We start from the raw sequence: 21,556 nt of genomic DNA on the forward strand, positions 1-21,556 counted from the left end.
AACTCTTTAATAAGTGATAGATATGCAAACTGATGAGAATATATTTCCATACTAATTTGTTGAACATCCACTTGAAATAAAAATCCTGCTCTTAAGAGATACTGGAGACCGTTATTAATAGGTTACCCTCCCAGTAACTTTTTACTCCTTTCACTGTATTATCATTGCTAGTAGTAGCCATTAGAGCGGGGCACTGTGGAAGCAATCAGGAAAATAAACATCAAGTCTTTGAGTGTCAGAGAGGTCATCATGTAGATGAGTAAAGGCATAAGTAGATTACAGAACTATTTAACAAGATAATTAAACTATTTAACAAGATAACAAGATAATATAATATATGTTGCAAAAACTGTAAAATTTGTTATCTGCTGAAGGCTTTAGATAAGTTGTTTTCAAACTTGTGTGTTTGTCAGAGTCTTAAAAAATAAACTCCCTGGATCTTCCCTGGGAGACACTGATTGACTAGTTTGGTGGTAGGATCTGAGCCTCTGTCTTTAACAAACTTTGTAGGTGATTTTGATGCACAGTAAAATTCATCAGTGATAAATACTATTAATTCATGACATTTGAAGTGCTCTTTTAAAAGCATGATATTTGCATTTAACTCCCTGTTCACCTTGTGGCCTGGTGAGAGGCAGCTCAGCGTAGTGCTCAAGGGCATGGGCTCTGGAGTCAGATGTTTGGATTCAGATCTCAGCTGTGCTGCCAGTAAGCTAGCAAACCTCTGTGCTTTCAGGCCTGTGAAATTTACAATTTCATAATTGTAAAATGAGACTAATAGTAGTATCTCTGTCACATTGTTGTTGAAAGGCTTAGTGAATTAACGCTCAGAAAGTGCTTAACAGTATAGAATCTTGACTGGCACATAGTTAGCACTTATGTTGTTACTAGTTTGTTTTAACAAATTCTGCTAAAACCAAGGAGAAGATGTAAAGCGAAAGTAAAAACTAGCATATTGAATGAATCTAAAAAATTAAAATGTTCTTAGATACAAAGGTTAATATTTAGAAATAGACATAAGAAATAATGACAGTAGTTTGCATTTGGATAGGTATGGTAACTCACCCATTCCTCTGTCCTATTGATGGGATCTTCTTCCTAGTAAAAGAAAAAAAGTTTACAAAAGTTATTAAAAATTAGACCTCCCATAGGAAATAGGATCATTTTTTAGTGCCTGTGTTCCCACTTGTAAATCCTTATGTATTATGAATTAAATGTTGGGCTTAATTAGTTACTTTACTAATTATAATAGTAGTTAAGAGTTCCAGTAGGCTTTGAGGGATAGAGTACAATGTTACATCTCAGTATAACGCAAAATTCACTATGAGACAGTCCATCTCTAAGAGGATTTTATAAGTTAATAAGAATCTCCTTAAAGAGTATTATACCAACTACATGAACTCTGATACCTGGCTTACTAGTATTTTGCTATGTCTATAAAATCTAGAGAATTCAAAATTTGCTTAGTAAATAATTTTTATCTATTATAGTGTAAATAACTTTGGTTGTCTTATCTTTATTAATCCAAATACAGCTTGTATCTGAACATGCTTTTGAGATCCCAGACAATGTCAGACCTGGACATCTTATTAAAGAACTTTCGAAAGTAATTCGAGCAATAGAGGTAAGAGTAGAAACGATCATCTAAATGCTTGGTTACTGTCTGCTTTGAGAAGTAAATGGATCTCCCATTACATTACAAACACTCAAAAGCCCTTATACTCTTAGATGAAATAGAATGAGCTGCATTTTTGGAAGGAATCTGAGATTTTCAGGCTTCCAAAGTCCTACAGAGAAATCTAGAGGATTGTATCCTAATGAGGTTATAAGAAGGCAGTTACCGGTCACTTCAGTTTCTTCAGCTTCCTCCAAGAATAAGAAATCGAGCATACGCAAAATTTCAGATCCCATTCATTGCTGTTGGGCAGAGATGACATGTGTTAGGTAATTAGAGGAAGAGAGAAATATAAGGTGGGGTGAGTAGAGCCGGCTGGAACTGGTTTGGAAAGCGGGATTCTGTTAGTGGTGTGCGGCAAGGAGACCCCCTTGACTGAAGTATTAGAACAACTTGCTTATGTACATGCCCCTTGATAAAAGCCCATGAAATCTGAGGCTAGGTGTTATACTTTATTAATTGGGAACTATTCTGGGTATTAAAGGAGATTTCAATTAAAGGGATTCTTCAGGAAGGTGGTTCTGTTAGTATCTAGCTTGAACTGAAAGGAAAGTAAGTGCAGGAATGGAGGCTAACTGGTAATTTAACAGCTTAGATTAGGACTGTATTTGGGGAATGGAAAGAGGTAGACATCTAAGAAATAATGAACTGCTGCGTTTAGTATCCTTGGATAGAATATTTCATCTAATTTTCAGTGTGTTCAGATATGGCAGAAAAGTATTTTCTATTTTTAAAGAGTGGTAGTAATTGCATATAAATAGATTTTTAAATCAAAAGTCACATATGTAATCTTAAGTATATATGTAGATGTATAAATAAATATAAATCTCCTATGCTAACCAAAACTAAGAATAAACTCAGTAAGAAAGGTGTGGGTCTGTATGAAAAAAACTATAAATCTTTACTAAGGGAAGTGAAACAATAGTTGAATAAATGTCATTTCAAGAATACCTCAATTCTAAATTAACTTTACAAATTTAAATTGCTGAATTATACCTGCAAGAATAATTGGGCAAAAGTACCCAACAAAGTGTTTTTTTTGGTTTTTTTTTTTTTCTTTTTAAGATTTTATTTATTTATTTGATAGAGATCACAAGTAGGCAGAGAGGCAGGCAGAGAGAGAGAGGGAAACAGGCTCGCTGCTGAGCAGAGAGCCCGATGCGGGGCTTGATCCCAGGACCCTGAGATCATGACCTGAGCCGAAGGCAGAGGCTTAACCCACTGAGCCACCCAGGTGCCCCTCCAACAAAGTGTTTATTTTTTTTTTAAATTGGAGTGTTGAGAAGGCAGCAAAATGGCTGTAGAAAAATATGCAAAGAAACTAAAGAAGAAACAGAAATGCCAATCCGATAAAAATATGAAAGATGTGTGTCTGGCCTATGTGTCAAGTGCTGCTTGCCTCTGTAGTTTGGTTTTCCTTTTACCATTGTGCCACTTTATTTTCTTTTTCTCCCACCTTTTCTCCTCATGCAGATAAATTTCTTTGCTTCACTTCTCCCAAGACCCCTTCATCAAGCTATGTGAAAAAGTATTCAGTATGTGAAAAAGTATTCGGCTACATTTTGCCAAATAATTTATGATTTCATATGATCATTTATCTAACAGGCAGAGATAAAATTCTATATTCTTGTCCTGCTGTTTAGGAAGTATAAATTAGTTTGTGCTTTCTACATGGCATATCCCAAAATTGAGCATTTTCCCTTTCTTAAAATAAGAGCATTCTAATTAAACTTGGTAGATTAACCATACCTACTTACTGCTCTCACCTCTTGGTACTAAAATGATAGTAAAAGAATAAAAAAGATATTCCTTAGGGCACCTGCGTGGCTCAGTCAGTAAAACGTCTGCCTTTGGCTTAGATCATGGTCCCGGGGTCCTGGGATGGAGGCCCACATTAGTCTCCCTTCTCAACGGGGAGTCTGCTTCTCTCTTTCCCTCTGCCTGCCACTCCCCCTGCTTGCGCTTGCTCTCTCTCTGTATCAGGTATGTTTTTGTTTTGTTTGTTTTGTTTTAAAGAATTTTATTTCTTTATTTGAGAGAGAGAGAGAGAATGAGAGAGAGGGAGCATGAGAGGGGAGAGGTCAGAGGGAGAAGCAGACTTCTGCTGAGCAGGGAGCCCGATGCAGGACTTGTCCCCCGGGGTTCCAGGATCATGACCTGAGCCGAAGGGAGTTGCTTAGCCAGCTGAGCCACCCAGGCGCCCCTCTGTCTGTATCAAATAAATAAAATCTTTAAAAAAATAAGAATAAAAATGACATTCCTGAAGACAGAAAATAATAGAGATGAACTCCATACAGTTTTGGAAGCTGGAAAGCAAATATACAAGTGATCACTGATCTAGCACGCTAGAGGGAACCAAAATCTATGTGGGTAGAGGGAGAAGCCCAGAGACAGGTCTTACTTGTACAGGAGAACCTACAAAAAGCCAGGAATTAGGGATGCTAGGACCCTCTGAATATAAGAGTGGAGGTGGTATTGAGAACAATTTTGATTATAGGTCTGTTTAAGGAACGAGTTGATCTCCAAATCCCTATCTTAACACATGCTGAAAACTCTAGAGGTTTAGTTGTTTGAGAGGTTGAACTTGACACTGGACTTCAGGACACCGAACCCAGCTGAGGGACATGGGTACCATGCTGAAAACAAGAGGATTAAGTGGCATTCTGCATAGTGAGTGATTCTTTTTCCACTTGACTCTCCACACACTGGCACCCTGGCCTATACCTGTAAGGCCAAGAAGATCCAGTGATCGTGACCATTTGAAACCTTCTGATGGAGCAACCCAGGCGGCTTCCTACAGTGAAACCCACCAGTTGACAAAGCCCTACTCACACAGAGCTCCCAATTAGCTTTTCTCTTTTTACATGCAGTGAAATGCACAGATCATAAAAGTACAGTTTGAGTTTTGATGAAAACTCAGTAGACGCTTGTGTAACGAATACTGCCACTGAGACCTGTAAATCATTTTTGTCACCCCAGAAAGTCTTTTCTCCCCCTTCTAGGCAGTGTGACTACCGTAAGCTGCCACCGGTCAAACCTCTGTGGTTCTCGTTGCAGATTAGTTCGCCTGTTTTTGAATTTCAAATAAAGGCAGTCATGCAGCATATCCTAGTTTTGTGTCTGGCTTCTTTCAACATCATGCTTTTGAGATTCGTCTGTGTTGTTGCATCTGCCAGTAGTTCTTTTTTTTTGCTGCTGGTGGTATTCCATTGAATGACTATACCATAATTTGTTTTCCCTTCTCCTGTTGATGGATATTTGGGTCATATACAGATGTGGCCGCTATGGATAAAACTGTTATAAACAGGGCGCCTGGGTGGCTCTGTCGTTGAACATCTGCCTTCGGCTCAGGTCATGATCCCAGGGTCCTGGGATTGAGCCCCATGTCAGGCTCCTTGCTTGGCAGGAAGCCTGCTTCTGCCTCTCCCACTCTCCTTGCTTGTGTTCCTGCTCTCGCTGTTTCTCTGTCAAATAAATAAATAAAATCATTAAAAAAAAAAAACCTGCTATAAACAACCTTGTATTTTTTTTGTAGCAAATACATGTTTTCATTTGGGGGGATTAAGTACCTGGGAATAGAGTTATCAAGTTGTAAGTGAATTTCCGCTTTATAAGAATCTGCCAATTTGCCAAAATGGTTGCGCCACTGTCACCATTAAGGTGTAGGAATTGTCGTTGTTCTGTATTCTTGCTAGTGTTTAGTGTTTTCTGTCTCTTTAATCTTTGCTTTTCTAGAGAGTATGAAATGCTATTTCATATGCTGTTAATGTGCATTTTCCTGAAGATGAAAGATATTGAGCACCTTTTCTTGTGCCTTGGCTATTTGTATCTTTTCCTATGAGGTACCTGTTTGAAGTTTTTGCCCATTTAAGAAATTATGCTGTTTTTATTGATTTGTAGGAGTTCATTACGTATCTTAGACACAAGTTCTTTGTCATTTGGCATGTATGCATTCATATATGATGAACATTGTAAATATTTACCCATAGCCTGTGGCTTATCTTTCATTATCTTAGTGGTATCTTTTTCCGAGCAGAAAATTTTAATTTTGAGAAAGTCCAATTTAGAAATTTGTTTTCTTATTTATAGTTAGTATTTTTTAGTGTCCTCTCTAAGAAATATTTGCCCACCCCAAGGGTTGAAGATACTTTTTTTTTTTTTCTTCCTGGAAGCCTTTACATTTGGGTAAATAGCTAATCTTGAATTTTTGTGTGTAGCATAAGGTAAATTTAAGGCATTATTTTCCTCCCATATGTTTATCTAGTTCTCTTACCACCATTTCTTGAAACAGTTAGCTTTTTAATGCCTTATATTTTAAAATGCATAGAAAGCCAAGAAGAGTTTTGAAGATAGAGACCAAAAATAAAGAAGGGGGAAGAAAAGGATTTAAAGGAAATAAGTTCTTTAGCCCAAAACCCAAATATAATTGATATCCTTGAGAGAAAAGAGTATATAAATATTGCCTCCATGAAAAAAGAACAGGCGGCTGTAACAAAGGAACATTCATAGAAGAAAGAGAAGGGGTTCTTGGAAATTAGAAATATAATAGAAACAAAATATAGGGAAGCCTGGGTGGCTCAGTCAGTTAATCGACTGCCTTTGGCTCAAGTTGTGATCCTGGGGTCCAGGGATCGGGCCCCATGTCGGGATCCCTGCTCAGCGGGAAGCCTGCTTCTCCCTCTGCCTGTGCCCCTTTCCTCCCAGCTTGTGCTCTCTCTCTCTCTGACAGATAAATAAATACAATCTTAAAAAACAAAAAACCCTAGGGGTGCCTGGGTGGCTCAGTGGGTTAAGCCTCTGCCTTCAGCTCAGGTCATGATCTCGGGGTCCTGGGATCGAGCCCCACATCGGGCTCTCTGCTCAGCGGGGAGCCTGCTTCCCCCTTCTCTCTGCCTGCCTCTCTGCCTCCTTGTGATCTCTCTCTCTCTCTCTCTGTGTCAAATAAATAAAATCTTAAAAAAAAAAAAAAACTCCTTTCTCTCTTTTTCATTTTTTAGTAAAATCATTGGAAGATAAAGTTGGGAAAATCTCTCACAAAGTTAAAAAAAAAAGACTAAAATAGGACAGAAAAATTTGAAGGTCATTTTACATAATCACCATCAAATATTAGGAAGAACAGAAAGAGAACATAGTTTTTGTTGTTTTTGTTTTTTTTTTTAATTTGACAGAGATCACAAGTAGGCAGGCAGAGAGAGAGGAAGGGAAGCAGGCTCCCTGCTGAGCAGAGAGCCTGATGTGGGGCTCGATCCCAGGACCCTGGGATCATGACCTGAGCTGAAGGAAGAGGCTTTAACCCACTGAGCCACCCAGGCACCCCAGAAAAAGAGAACATAGAAAACAAGGAGAAGATAATCAGGAATAATCAAAGAAAATGTTTTAGAATTCAAGGACACATCTTCCCTACAGAATGCCCAGTATAGTGAGTGAGAAAAGACCTATGCGAAGGCACATAGTGGTTACATTTTAGAATACATGTAACAGAGTATATCCTGGGATCAAGCCTCATGTAGGGGTTCCTATTCAGTAGGGAGCCTACTTCTCCCTGTGGGGCTCTCTCTTGCTCTCTCTCTCAAATAAATGAAATCTTGAAGATGTCAAAGAGGCAAGATCTCAAAAAAATTACCTCCCATGGACCCCTTTTCAGGAAGCTCTTAGAGGGCGTGCTGTTCTTAAAGAGAGGACATAGGCCAAAAAAGGAGCTCTGGAATTATTCCAACAAATATGAAATACCCAGATGGGTAGAGAGCAGTGAAGAAAACAGGACCTGCCCTCATGGAGCTGAGTAGGAAGAGGCTAGCTGTAAATACTTCAGTGTATCAGGAATTGACACACGCTGCGAAGAAAAATATAGAAGGGGGATGAGATAGGGTGTAAGAGCCAGAGATGGTGGTGGGGGTTGCAGTTTTAAGTGGTGGTGTGTAGGCAGGGCGGGAGAGGTTTTTGATGACCTGTGCAGGCCGGGAGTACAGCCAGTCCGGGTCGGATCAGGAGGATGACTCCATATTTGTTCTTTATCTGAAATTCAAATTTAGCTGTGCATCTGGTACTTTAGCTGGCATTCCTGTCCAGGAGGGATGTCTCAAAAGATACTATTTTTTTTTTTCCTTCCTGGAAGCCTTTGCATTTGGGTAAATAGTTAACCTTGAATTTTGGTGTGTAGCTTAAGTTGGATGAACCTTTAAGATACTACATTAAGTGAAGTAAGTCAGCCACAAAGGTATAACTATTGTGTGATTCCACTTATATGAAGTTCGTAGAAGAGTCAAATTCATAGAGAGAGAAAGTAGAAGGTTGCCAGGGGCTGGTGGTGAGGAGGAGTGGGAGTTGTTGTGTAATGGGCACAGAGTTTAGGTTTGGGAGGATTAGAAAATTCTGGAGATGGATCGTGGTGTGTGGTTGCTTAGCAGTGTGAAATGTCCTCAATGCCACTGACCTGTACACCTCACAATGTTAAATGGTAAGTTATGTATATAATACCTGATATGTGCCATGAAATTAGGTATATATCCCTATAATAAAAGAAAACTTGTAAGTGGTTGGCTCTGGAGAATGGGAATCAGGAATGGGGAAGAGTATACCTCTGGTTTTCATGATATATTTATAGAGTTAATTTTTAAAACTACGTAGATTGGTGACTTTGGTATAAAAAGCAATTATTGATTTATGCAAATACATATGTGAAAGAGTGTCCATCATAGGAAAGAACTGGAAGCAGCCTATAATAACTACCAGTAAGTATCAGGTCAATAAATTTAGCTGTATTTATACAGTAGAATACTTACTCAGCTTTTAAAATGCTATTTAAAATCAAAGAAATATGTTCACAGTATATTATGTGGAGGAGAGAAGGGGATAAAGGTCTCAGCAAAGCTTATGTTGAATCTTATGAGTGTTACGATTTAGTCTTTGTTATTTATATGAATGATTTTTGTTTTTAAAGTATTTTTATGGCTGATTATTGAGTCAGGTATATATCTGGCCTTGTCATAAAAACACTCTGAATTTAATTCTTAAAGGAGGAAAATGGCAAACCAGTTAAATCTCAGGGAATTTCTACTGTGTGTCCAGTTTCACGATCCTCCAACGAAGCAACTTCCCCATATCATTCCCGACGAAAGATGAGGAAACTTCGAGATCATAATGTCCGAACTCCTTCTAACCTCGACATCCTAGAGCTCCATACAAGGGAGGTCCTCAGAAGGTTAGAGATGTGTCCATGGGAAGAGGCAAGTATTATGACACATGGTTATAGAAAGAGACTTGGTTGTTCTGAAAGTTTTTAAAGGGATAGTAAAAAAAAATAGTCTGGCACTGTTTGTTTTCTAATCTTTGCTTCGCATTGTGGGGTCCAGCAGTACAGATATCCAGGACAGGGAATAGGCTTCAGCTTTCCGAGCATCCATGTAGTAGGCTGAGTAGATTCCATTTTCTTTGCGGACATGTTTAATTGAGAGTTTACCAGATACCCTACACTCTTCTAGCCTCTGGGGAAATTACCAGAGTGAGCAAAACTTAAGTCTCTACCATTGTGTAGCTTCCATTCCAGCTCCTGTTGGAAGAATGGGAGATGAGACGTATACTAAAATAACATAATTTCAGATAATACATACTATAGAGGAAGCCAAGACAGTAGAGGGAGGGAGAGTAAAGGGGCTGGGCTGTGGCTGGCTCCCTTAGCTGGGGCCGCCAGAGAGCCTCTTGGGTGGTGGCATTTGAGCTAACAAATACTGGAAGAAGTCAGGTGGATACAGAACTTCGAGGAAACTGAGGGACGAGCAAGTGCAGAAAACCTGTTCCTTCCCCAGCAGTACCCGCAAGAGCAGCTACTGAGCTGGGAGACTGTTAGAAGAAACCCATTCAAATTTGGGAAATGCTGGCTTAGTGGACAAAGGGGCAAGGGGCAGGGCCTTTGTAAAACATGGTAGTGAGTTTGTGATGAGACATAATAGCCTCATTTCACATCCTGAGTAAAGAACAGGCATAATTTAAAATGAAGAAGATAGAAGTGTTTCCAAATTAAGATGTTTGAAGAAATTATAACTTAAAGACTTTACATTTAAATAATTGTATTGATATTGTTTTAAGCTTTTGTTGTTCTGAACCTCTTTAACCCTTAGTATCTGGGAGAAGGTTCTTTTTGTTATTGAAGAAAAAAATTTCCACACAAAAGAAACCCTCTTTTTTAAAAACCAGCTATGGCTGTGCTTTTATGCCACGTGGTGGCCTTTGTTCCTGGTGACAGCAGGTGGTGATCTGCAAGCTGCTGACTGGGCCTCCTGGGAAGGACAAGGGATTAGGTCAAGGGGAGGAGGACCAGGAAGGACCCAGCAGCTAGTGCTTCAGCAGGCAGGAGCAAGAAGAGAACTGAAACACATCCGGGCGCTGCTGCTCCAGGTTTTCAGCTCTCTGCAAGAGTGAAATGTCTTTGAATTTACTTGACGTGAATTTTACATTCTGCTTTATAGAATGTGTTTTACCGGTGGTGCTCAGGCAGAAAGAGGAGCCACATTCATGCTGTGGTTTTAGGAACCACTTAGTGTTGGTACCGCAGACACTGGCACGGTTTGGGGTGTGGGGTTGTGGTGGGAGGCGGCACTGTCCTGGGTTCCTCTAGTGGAGCAGGTGTATCTGAGGGCACATGGTAAGTTCAGTTCTGTTTTTATACTTTAAGGATGTCTTGAGCTCTAAACTGAATGGAAAATTTAACAAACATCTCCAGCCATCTTCCACGGTACCCGAATGGAGGGCAAAAGATAATGATCTACGGTTACTGCTGACCAACGGAAGGATAATTAAGTACGTAAAGTCGATCACAGTGTCATACAGATGAGTTTTCATGGATTCCCTCTGCTCATTTAACCCCTAGTCCCCGCCAGTGCACATCCTGCTTACGGGGAGAGTGTCTCAGTGCTCCTCTCCGACTGGAGTAGACTGTTCAGCTGCAGTGTCGCACTGTTTTGTGACGTGATTGTTTTCCCCTCTCTGTGCAGGGACGAGAGACAACCCTTCGCCGATCCAAGTCTTTATACAGTGGACAGCGAAAATGAGGAGGACAAGAGAAGGACGAAAAAGGCAAAAATGAAGATGGAAGAGAGTTCAGGAATAGAAGGGGTGGAGAATGAAGAATCCGAAAAACCACTTAACAGTATGTTTGTTTTAATGGTCGTTTGAAAGGTCGGCTTACTACCCGTGTGATAATACGTAAAGTCATGTGCTAATTTTAAAGCTCTGAAGTTTGTAGTAGGACTGAAAATTGTTGTGTCTATAATACTCTCCTGAGAAATTGGAAGTATTTCTGAGTAATCTGTCCATTGGGGAGATGTGAATGTGAATGCCATGTGACATGTCATGCCCAGGGAGTGTTTTTAGTGACGAGGGTATGTGCTGGTCAGTGACACCCTTGTCAGGTGACATTTGTTTCAAGAGTCACATGAAAGCTTGTGCATTTTATGGGCCTCTACTCGAAATAATAAAATAGTCAGAAGTTTAATAGTTTCCTACGTAATTTTAGTGAACATGTATATGGTTTTCAGCATTAGGAGACACACATAATTAGCTCCCTGAAGCTATTAGCAATCAGGTACTGTTCTGTTTGACTGCCTGTTGACAGGAAGACCTCTACTTGGTTACTAATTGGTTATCGTCAGTGTGACAAACAGTAATAAAACCTCCTCCTTGAGATTGTTCTTCGAGTGAAGTCTTAATTTCTTAGCATTTTTCAGGGCCTCCTTATATACCCTTCTATGTTAAAAAGTGGTTAAATACTTTGATAACTTGACAAGAAAAACGAACATTTCGTCTGTGTTGAATACCACGGTTCGAGCTAATTCTAAGTAAATCTGGTATTGCTGTAGTTGGTGACTCTGCGTGTGTCACGTGCCGGGGAAGGGCTGCTCATCACTGGACTTACCAAACAGTTGTTACTTGGCAGGCCACGTGGGAGAGAAGGGCAGTGGTCAAGCCCGGTTTGTAAGCTTGTTGAATTCACTGCTTGAGTGCTTTTGAGGTTTAGGAGAGTTATCTTTTTGTTTTCTCTTGAGAGGAAAAAATGCAAGAGGGAAAGTGAAAAGCATCTTGTAGCCAATTTTAGTGTTGGAGGTTTTTTTCTGGAAAGAAATAGAAAATTTCCACGCAAATGAGGAATGTATCATCATGTTCAGTAAATGCCACAAACGTTTTAAGAGTACAGTTCAATCTGTATCTTAGTCAATTCGGGAGAAAAGTCTTTGGGGGAAGAAAGGAATGAAGAGGAAAGCAGTGGAAATGGACGGAGCCGGGGCAGTTGAGACCCGTGCAGAAGCTGGTCTGACTTTAGGTCCCACCCTGTTCATGAGCTTCCACTGACTTTCTTTTTTTCTCTCTTCCTTTGTCTTCGCAGGGTTTTTTACAAGTGTGAAATCGGAACTCAGGAATCGATCATCAGAATATTCTGATATTTCTGATTCAGAAGACTCTGGACCTGATTGCACTGCACTGGTATGCCCAAACCCCCGAGACTTGTGCATTGCTTGATGGAAAGATGACCCCGCCTTTCCTTCACCTGTTCGGGGGGGAGGGATAAGTGACAGCTTTTCCCAAAGCCTGTCTCCATGACATTTGTGGCACAAGGTCTTCCCTGTAATGGTAATTACGCACACACACCCTGTCGTGTGACTGTTGACATCTGATAAACATAGCTTTTGTCTGGCTTTAGAAAGAGTGGATGTTTTTACGTTTCTCATATTTCTCCTAAATTATATTTCATTTGACTTTAAAGACAACTGGTACTATATGTTTTTTACTAAGGAATTATATACTCCAATTACTAGAGGTTTTAACTCTGTCATAGAAATACAGAAATAATTACATGATAATTAAGTTTCTAAATTTGTCTAGACTGATAGAGTGTTTTTAGTTAGTAGAGACTTAATCAGATTTCTTATATAGATTTGCTTCCATTTAATTATTATCTCAGAAAAATAATTTTACCACTGAAGAGTCTGAAAGTTCAGGTGATGAAAAAAAACAAGAAATAACATCAAACTTCAAGGAGGACTCTACTGTGATGAGGAACTTCCTTCAGAAGGGCCAGAAGCCCTCTAGAAGTGAAATTCCAATTAAAAGGTAGGCTTACCAACGGTTAGTGGCCTTACTACATTGTAACGTAAGCAGTATGAAAACATTTTTTAATTTTAACTTTTACCGAAGATGCCAGAAGAAGAAATAAGCTCTTGTCCTTCTGCTTACCTTCTCTTTAGGGAATGTCCTACCTCGACGAGCACAGAGGAAGAAGCTATTCAGGGCATGTTGTCGATGGCAGGGTTGCACTACTCCGCGTGTTTACAGAGGCAGATACAAAGCACAGACTGCAATGGCGAAGGAGACTGTCTCCAGGATCCCGGCGGCTGCCACAGCAGTAACCAGGAGGCACGACAGGTGTTTCGCTGTGATAAGCCAGTGGAATGTGGTAAGAAACATAAATGATCGGTCTCTAAAAAGTAACATAGGACCCCCCAACGTCGTAGCTCCCCATCCTAGTTGAGGTTAGACAGTATGAGTAAGAACTGTTAATTGCACATCGGTAGTTGGAAATGGCATTAAGCATATTGGCCAAAAAAATACATAAAGTTGACAGATACAAGATGCAAGTTATAAGAACTCAAAATGTAAATTAATGTCTGGAGAATCGTGTTCACTGGCATAATCCTACCACTGCTGTTGCAAGACACTTAGTACTTGTTCCCTTTCGTAAGCCGTTCTGAGTGGAAGGAGTGTGGAGACATCTTACGTGGTCTGCTAGGCTTGAACCGTCAATCCTCTTTCCTTTTGTGGGAGGGAAAACAAGTTTTGATCTGTTTCTGGTTGAGGACATTCTCTCTCCTACTTAAAAAAGAATTATTGGGAAAGAGAAGACTCAGTGATAGCACCAGTGATGGCCATGTAGTGTTTTCTTCTCTGTGCCTTTGGGGGAAATTTTGTTGCCCGGAAGTCTGAGGCGGATGGGGGAGAAGATGGTATCACATGAAAGCCTGTGCAGAGATGCTTGCTGCAGAAATCGTGTTCATTCCCACCTGGTTGTGTGGATTGTATACCAGCAACCTGACATCCATTTCACTTAATTCTTGAAACCACATTTTGGTGTATGTAATAAGACTTTTACAGGTAGAGGCAAGAAGACTTAGTGAAGTTAATTGAACTCGCCCGTACTTACATAGCTGTTATTATCCACTGGTGTTGGAATTGGAATCGAGGACTGTCTGATCTCAAAATCTTGACTTATTGTGTAAGAGGAAACAGAGGTTTAGAGAGGTTAAATAACTTGACTAAAAATCCAGGCGTTATGGAAAAACTCAAATTCAGGTCTAGGTCTCTCTGTCTACACCATTCTTTCTCCCGGTAATTTCTTTGGTCCTCACTTGAAAAGAAGGCTTCTGTGAAAATACTGCAGAATTCAGGCAAACATATGCCTTTATTCTATATGGAAAAATATACCAGTTTTAGAGGGAGTATATTGCATTTGGCTTTTCCATCTACAGCAGATGGCCATAGAACTTGACTCTGGATCTTCCAGCATCTGGCACAAAAGCTGTCATATAGACAGTCTTTGAGAGAGCTGAAAGAATTAACATGTTAGATTGTGAGCTGATGACTCTTTTGTTTTTGAGAGGGAAAGCAGTGTGGTGGAAAGTGTATGAGTAAATAAAGCGTTAACATAGTCGTTTTTTTAATAAAGCGTCAACCTAAATGGACTTTTAGTTTTAAACACTAGGTGAATTTTGCTTGTTATGATCAAGTTTGTGTGGAGAAAATTTAATTAAAACTCCTGTTTAGGGTACCATGTCAAGACCGAAGATCAAGACTTGAGAAGTTCTTCCTGGATTAAACAATTTGATACAACTTCCAGATTTCATCTTCAGGTAAATTGCAAGGCTTGAAACATCAAAAGGAGATTTAGGATCATCATTAACTCTTTCTCTCTTTTTTTACTGCAACCAGTAATTAACCATTAGATCTGGAAAGCTAAAAAATAACTTATGAATAAATGCACATTTCAACAGCTGTCTGTTTTTAGGAATTCTGATGTAACAACTAATACAAGGCTCACGGGTAGACTGTGATCTGGAAAAGAATAGTTTAGTTGATTTAAGGAAAGTTGAAAACTGGCAGCCAACACTTCTAGGTTATGTCCGGCTGGAAGGAGGGGGGAGGGAAAAGTACCATGAGGATCTCTCTTTAATCTCTGATGTTGTTTCTTGAACATTTTTAGACAGCAGATTTCTTTGAGAATTTGATGACAGATATTGACTCTATTTCCAGAAAAGTGTTCATCATAAATACTGATTTTTTTTAAGAATTTTTTTTAAGATTTTATTTATTTATTTGATAGAGATCACAAGTAGGCAGAGAGGCAGGCAGAGAGAGAGGAAGAAGCAGGCTCCTCGCAGAGCAGAGAGCCCGATGCGGGGCTCAATCCCAGGACCCTGAGATCATGACCTGAGCTGAAGGCAGAGGCTTTAACCCACTGAGCCACCCAGGTGCCCCATAAATACTGATTTTTGCATAGCATTTTCTTATGGTTTGTGCCTCACCGTTACTCAGACCATCCATTGACTCCAGATTAAGAGCCCTTGCTCCAAGACACTTGATGTCTTGGGACCCCAGCATATAAATGCTTATACCAAATAATATGAACCTCAGATAGCTTTTTGAAAAGCCACAGCTTTACCAGTAGCACCAAACAAGAAAAGTGATAGGACCTTTGGCTACAAACTTTGGAAAATGACAGCCAAAGAATCAAAATTTTCATGCTGCAGAGTAGAGAGTCCCCTAACTTCTCCAACCCCAAGCATATACTGAGTAGTGAAATCATAGGTGTTTGTTTAAGTAGGCTCCATGTTGGGATGTAGTCTCTGATCCAGGGCTTGAACTCATGACCCTGAGATAGAGCCAAGATCAAGAGATGGACGCTTAACCACCTGAGCCACTCAGGCGCCCCGATGGATGGTTTTTATTTTCTTCATTTGCCTTTCTAAATTTTCTAAATACTTAGACATTTAACAATGACAAAAAGAGCCAAGTTAATTTTTTAAGGTAATGTTTTGTAAGTACAGGTTCTTTTAATAGAAGAGTATGCTCCAGAATCAAAGGTCAAGGAAGGAATCCCTTAACTATTAGTAATTCACTTATTCAGTGTCTAATTTTATAGTGCCTTAGCAGTCATAATGTTTCTAACTTATTAGCATTGTAGGATTCAGTATTAGAAGTAAGCTGTTATTGGGCTGCCTGGCTGGCTTAGTCAGTAGAGCATGCAATTCTTGATCACAGGAGTGTAAGTTTGAGTCCCACTTTGGGTATAGAGATTACTTAAAAATAAAATCTTTTTTTTTTTTTTAAGTAAGCTAGTATTTGAATGTAGCTGTTGTTTTTATAATTGTCTTTGAAAATAAAGAAGTAGAGGACAGATGATTAGTAAGATCACCTTAGAGAAAGTTTTCTTTTGCCTGTAGTGCTGTTTTTAAAGCTTATTTGACCATTGCAGAATCAGGTATTAAACACACACACACACACACACACACGGCTAGTTTCATGAAACATCACATCTTCAGTATGCTCTTTTCAAGTTTGTATTTTCCTCTCCTTTCCAGTCATGACCCTTTCCATTGGTTTCAAGACCTACCCATCAGTAGCATCGCTGGCTTTTTTCCTGATGGTTCACTCAGTGATCTCTTAAAGAGATTGAAGGAAGAATTGTTAGAGGAAAACCAGGCTTGGGGCTCAGCACCTATGTGCTTTTTTTAGCAAACAATTTAAATACAGTGGAGATGAACCGTAACAGAAGTTAGATTCTAAAAAAGATAGTGCATCACACCGTGAGAGATACACGGGAGTGTGACGTGCTGAGGAACTGGTAGGTTCACATGTCCCAGCCATGTGTTCCTTCCATGGCATGTCAAAGCACGTGCAGAATGCCATATTATAATATAATATACATTACATATAATATATAGATACATTTACATATGTATGTATAAAGTTTACACACACACACATATTTTTTCTTCTGGACTTAAGTTATGATGCAGAAGTTCCATACTTGAATCCTTTCATGCTGTCAGGTTTTGGGGTGACACCACCTTCCTGACGGGGTGGTCGTCTGTGGCTGCTACATGTTAAGAAAACCAAAGTTCAGTGGTCTGTTTCTTCTCTCCCTTGACTTGCTATTGCATAGAGAGGTTAAATACCTCACTTACCGTAAAGGAACTCTAAAAATCCAGACTTATTTCCTTCCTTTTTTTAGGATCTAAGTAGAGGCCAGAAATGCATCAAAAAGGAAGGCTCATCAGAAATCAGTCAGAAGGTACAAAGTAGGAATTCTGTGGACAGCAGTGGCGCAAGCCCTCAAAATGGGAAGTATACGCAGAATTCCAGCTTGATTTCAGGGGCGTGCCGGATAAATAATGGCAGCGTAAGCCCCGAAAGGCCAGTTGGTGAAACTTCCTTTTCCGTGCCCCTTCACCCCACCAAAAGACCCGCGTCAAATCCACCACCTATCAGCAACCAGGCAACAAAAGGTAACGTGGACACGTCAGTCGGCGGAGTGTTTTTGGCCGTGTGTGGCAGTGGCGGTGGCAATTCAGATAGGTGTAGCGGCCTCCGCCATCGAGCTGCCCGCCACCTGCCGCCTGATGCGCTCTGGCGGGTGCAGCGGGGCGGTGTGCGCAGGTCGCTGTGGGCCCTCAGCCGCAGGCTCCCTAGGTCAGCCCCGGGCCTTGGGCGTAGCTTTCTGAAGGGGGTGGTGATCCCGTCGAGGATAGTAAGGGGTTAGCCCTGCTGGGTTGGGGAGGTGGCAGGGCAGACTGCAGTGGAGGTCAAGGAGGTAGTGTGGCCCACGGTACCAGGGTGAGAAACGGTTCATGGGCTGTTTATGCAGCTGCTGTCAGTTTTGTGGCCCAAGCGCGGTTTGATGCAAGATCGGGTCGGGGCCCCTGCTCGAGAGAGAGGCGGAACAGACCGTGGGTGGGCCTGGTAGGTCACGTGAAGATTGGCTTTTCTCTCTCGAGTAATGCGATGGGAGGTTTGGAACAGGAGAATTCCGGGAGTGCGGCTTTGGCCCTCTAGCACACCCAGAAGCCTTGCCGCATAACCCTCCCTTGAAGCCTTCCCGGTGCCGTCAGGAACTGTTACTCACACTGTCGTTGCTGTCTCACAGGTAAACGTCCAAAAAAAGGAATGGCCACAGCCAAACAACGTCTTGGGAAGATCCTGAAGTTGAACAGAAATGGCCATGCCCGTTTCTTCGTGTGACGAGCTGCCACTACGGCCGCTCTTCCCTTTGGAGACAGACTAGTGGCGGAGGCGCGGGAGCCTGGCGCTCCCCGCCGCGCCCCTGCCCGGAGCAGTTTGCATGTACAGTAGAGAACACTGCCGGAGGAACAAAATGAACCTGATGCTGCATTTTCACTGTGCCACACCCACTCAGCAATAACCGTTTGGACCTGGTGGGGGAGAGGAAGGAGGAGGGTAGAACCTTAAAAAGAGACCTTGAACTGGAAAAGGTCTCTTGTCAGGGCTTGAATTTCATTTTGTTGTTGGTAGTGTCTTGATTTATTTTCAGTGGTAGGGTAAAGAATTATCAATAATTTATTTAACAGATTTTTTTTTAAAGTTAACAGCTTTTAAATTCTTTCTTTTTTAAAGCTATTTATTTGGAAGATTTCTGGAGAAATATCTCACTAATTTAGATTTAAGAATGTGAAAGTTTTTAAATTATTTTTGATAGTGTGTATGTTACATGTGGGGAAGAGCCACAGTAACAGTAACTAGTCTGGACTCTTAAATTTGATATTCAGGTTAAAGTCTTAAACAGGGATTTGATGCATTAATTATTTTAAATTAAGATGTATATGAAAATCATTTTATTTTATATATTTCATGTGTTTTTTATAAGCTATTAGCTTCGCTTTTGCTAACATCCAAGGTGCATACTGTTATCCAGGTTGATTACCTTATATCCCACCTTCCCTCTGCACTCCCCATCATTTTGTGACGACACAACAAGACTCTTCTCTTTGCAGGGAAACACTTTCATAGCCAATGTGTAAGAATTACATAAAAGATCCCACATTTCTCATTTTGTTTGACGTTGCAGTTTTCTTCTAATTCTGTAAAAATAGGCTTCTTGCATTTTCATTTTTGCTGATGATATCTGGGTCCCAAAGAGAACAGCTTTAATATCTTTTTCCTACTTGTGGGAAAAGGATTATAAGTTTGGTTAAATTGTCATGTTTATAGTTTTTCAAATACATTTGTAACTACAGAGGGCCTTCTTCATACTGCTGGTGTTGGAGGGCAGGATGAGCACCTGCCACAGAGGTTATATTTTATGACGCTTTTATTCTGTGTACCTAACTTGTTGGAAAATAATGAGATATGGTTTGACTTCGTATATTCAAATTTGCATAATAAGCCGTAATATAATAGGAATATACTATATTAAGTTGTATAGAAGCAAGCATGTTGGAGTAGATCTTTTGGGTGTATGTGTGTTTAGTTTCTTCTCTCTTAACCTTCTAAAGAAATATCTAAGATATGGATTTGGAGTAAAATGGGTGCTTCTTGCAGTTTCTTCCATCTGTCCTAACTTAACCAGTGTATATTGAGTATCTGGTTGAGCTTTAAGGAATCACTTCTCTCCTTTATGCATAGCTCTTACTAAATGCCAGTTTTCAGTTGCTCGTAATAGCTTATATTTTCCCTTTTCCTTCCCATGGCATAAAAATAAGTGATTTCTGGGGCTGGGGTGAAGATATTCCCAATTCTGACAAAAAAAATTTTTTCTACAAAGAAAATAGAGCCAAATAAGATAAATTTTATTTTTATGGAGAAGTAATATGGCCATATTATGGATTTGTCTCTTTTACTCAGCAAGGTAGCAGGACTTGCCCTTCTGTATTAAGTATCACTTGAAGCGCTAAGAAAAAACATCTCTACTGTCATCTTTCATGGTTGCATTTAAATATGTATTTTCAAAGAGAAATATTTCTTATTCTGTCTCCATTCCAGTATCTCATGGAATAAATGCAAAACAGCTTATGGATTAACCTTTCTGATCCAGATGACTAGACCAGATTCTGGGTCTTATCTAGGTGTCAGGAAAGAGTTTTTACAGAAACACTAAATGTCTGTAAAGGGCCTACGTCACTCTGTCTACACTCTGCCAAAACTGGTTAAGAGATGGGTATAATCAGTCATTTGTTTGGTCACTGGATCTCAAGATGTCAAAAGTTGGGGTGCGACTGATTTTCCTATCTCCCAGTATGTAATGTTTTGGTTTTCTGTAGACACTGTTTTAGTGTTAGAGTTCACATGATTTTGTTTTGGTTTAAGAAATCAGAATTATAATTCCTTCTTAGGTTCTTTTGTTTTCTTTACATTTTCATAGCTCTAAGTATTTTTAATTACCTGACTTTTCTTTAGCTATAAAAAATTAAAATCAGTTTATTTTTATGAGTTAAAATGGTGACCAGTATCTGCCCTGTGTACTTAGGCCAGTACATCTAATTTTAAGTAGCCAGAATGTGTAAGTATTAAGGTACTATGGATTCATTTTTGGCAGGTTTAGACCATGAACTGGCTACATGAAAAAACTTTCAGTAAGATAATCTAACCACTGAAACAATTCATGTATCTTTTTCCAAATTGGTGAAAATTCAGCCTACTAGCCTGTGAGTTGCCTAGTCAAGCTTGTTCTATACTTACTGGCTGTAATGCCTCCCTTTATCTTGTGGAAGTGGCTAGATTCCGTGTTTTCCTCAGTCTCATTTATAAACCCTCTACCACACAGAAGCTGCAGCTTAGACAAGGAGACAACAGTGGTGGCATTCAGCTAGTTAAGTGCAGATAAATAGGTAAAACAGTTGTTACTTAACAGATGCGATTTTAATGGTAGTAGTAGATAATGATTTTTTCTGTATTGATTGAAACAAGTGACTTCTGTTAACCTGGGATCCCCTGTACTGGGATAGTGTCACATACTGTGCTCTCCAGGATTGATGAATGATGTCAACAAGACAGCTGGTGGTTGATAGTAGTTCAGCACCCTAGAAATACACTGAATTTCATAAGCATACAGATTTTAAAATTCCAACTGAAATCCTAGAAACCCAGAAAAAACAAGACCATCGTGCCCACGATGTAAATACTTAGCTTCAATACTGGTCTGTTTTTTAATAATCCTAATTCTTGCCTTGTCAATGAGCCCTTCCGTGTTGACTCGCCTGATGGCTGCAGGTATTTATCCAACGTCCGTGTGCCTGGTTAGACTTAGTACTGGGGGGACCGTAAAGCTGGGGTGGGAGGCTTTGTTCTGGAAGGTATGTTCACCAAGAAATAAGCAGTATTACTTTCATTTCTAAGCAAACTTTAAGCAGAAGAGGCCCTGTGTAGTAAGAAAAAGAGCATAACTTTATTAGTTTCAACTGAAAAAGTACAACTGTAGAAGTGGAAGTCAATTTTTTTTATTTTTAAAATTTAAGAAACATTTTTTCATAAGTTAGTAGTTTAATGTTGGTAATAGAGGGGTGTGATATATAGCATGGAAGGGAGGACGAACCTGGGTTTTTGTTCAAGTTCTGTCATTCACGGATCAGCCGTGTGACTGTAAATAAGTCACTTACGCTTTCTGAGTCTTGGTTTTCTCATTTGGCAGTTTGGATAAAAATGTGGTTAAGAAAAACACAGAAAAGCATTCCTTAATTATTGACACTTCATACTTGCAGAGAATTTATCATTATTTAAATTACAACTGACAGCGCACATTTATATCCTTTTTAAGTGAAAACCGTTACTCCTAAAATCTGTTTCATATCGAGTATATGCCCAGAGCATGCTACCTAAAACATC

At 39.9% G+C, this 21,556-nt stretch overlaps 1 protein-coding gene across 2 annotated transcripts in view; it reads left to right on the plus strand.

Moving 5' to 3' along the window:
• KDM7A (lysine demethylase 7A) overlaps window positions 1-19,485 on the plus strand; it is a 78,676-nt gene extending 59,191 nt beyond the window's left edge. For both annotated transcript variants that reach the window (XM_032867737.1, XM_032867747.1), the window contains 10 exons: window positions 1,535-1,624; window positions 8,692-8,901; window positions 10,347-10,471; window positions 10,666-10,820; window positions 12,054-12,151; window positions 12,630-12,778; window positions 12,913-13,121; window positions 14,486-14,571; window positions 16,953-17,226; window positions 17,865-19,485. In XM_032867737.1, the coding sequence (XP_032723628.1) occupies window positions 1,535-1,624; window positions 8,692-8,901; window positions 10,347-10,471; window positions 10,666-10,820; window positions 12,054-12,151; window positions 12,630-12,778; window positions 12,913-13,121; window positions 14,486-14,571; window positions 16,953-17,226; window positions 17,865-17,959 (1,491 nt within the window). In that variant the 3' untranslated portion in view covers window positions 17,960-19,485. The remainder of the gene's footprint in view (window positions 1-1,534; window positions 1,625-8,691; window positions 8,902-10,346; window positions 10,472-10,665; window positions 10,821-12,053; window positions 12,152-12,629; window positions 12,779-12,912; window positions 13,122-14,485; window positions 14,572-16,952; window positions 17,227-17,864) is intronic.
• Window positions 19,486-21,556: the final 2,071 nt, after the last annotated feature.

This window comes from Lontra canadensis, unplaced genomic scaffold, assembly GCF_010015895.1.
Source record: "Lontra canadensis isolate GAN:19392208 unplaced genomic scaffold, GSC_riverotter_1.0 scaffold2, whole genome shotgun sequence".
NCBI lineage: Eukaryota > Metazoa > Chordata > Mammalia > Carnivora > Mustelidae > Lontra > Lontra canadensis.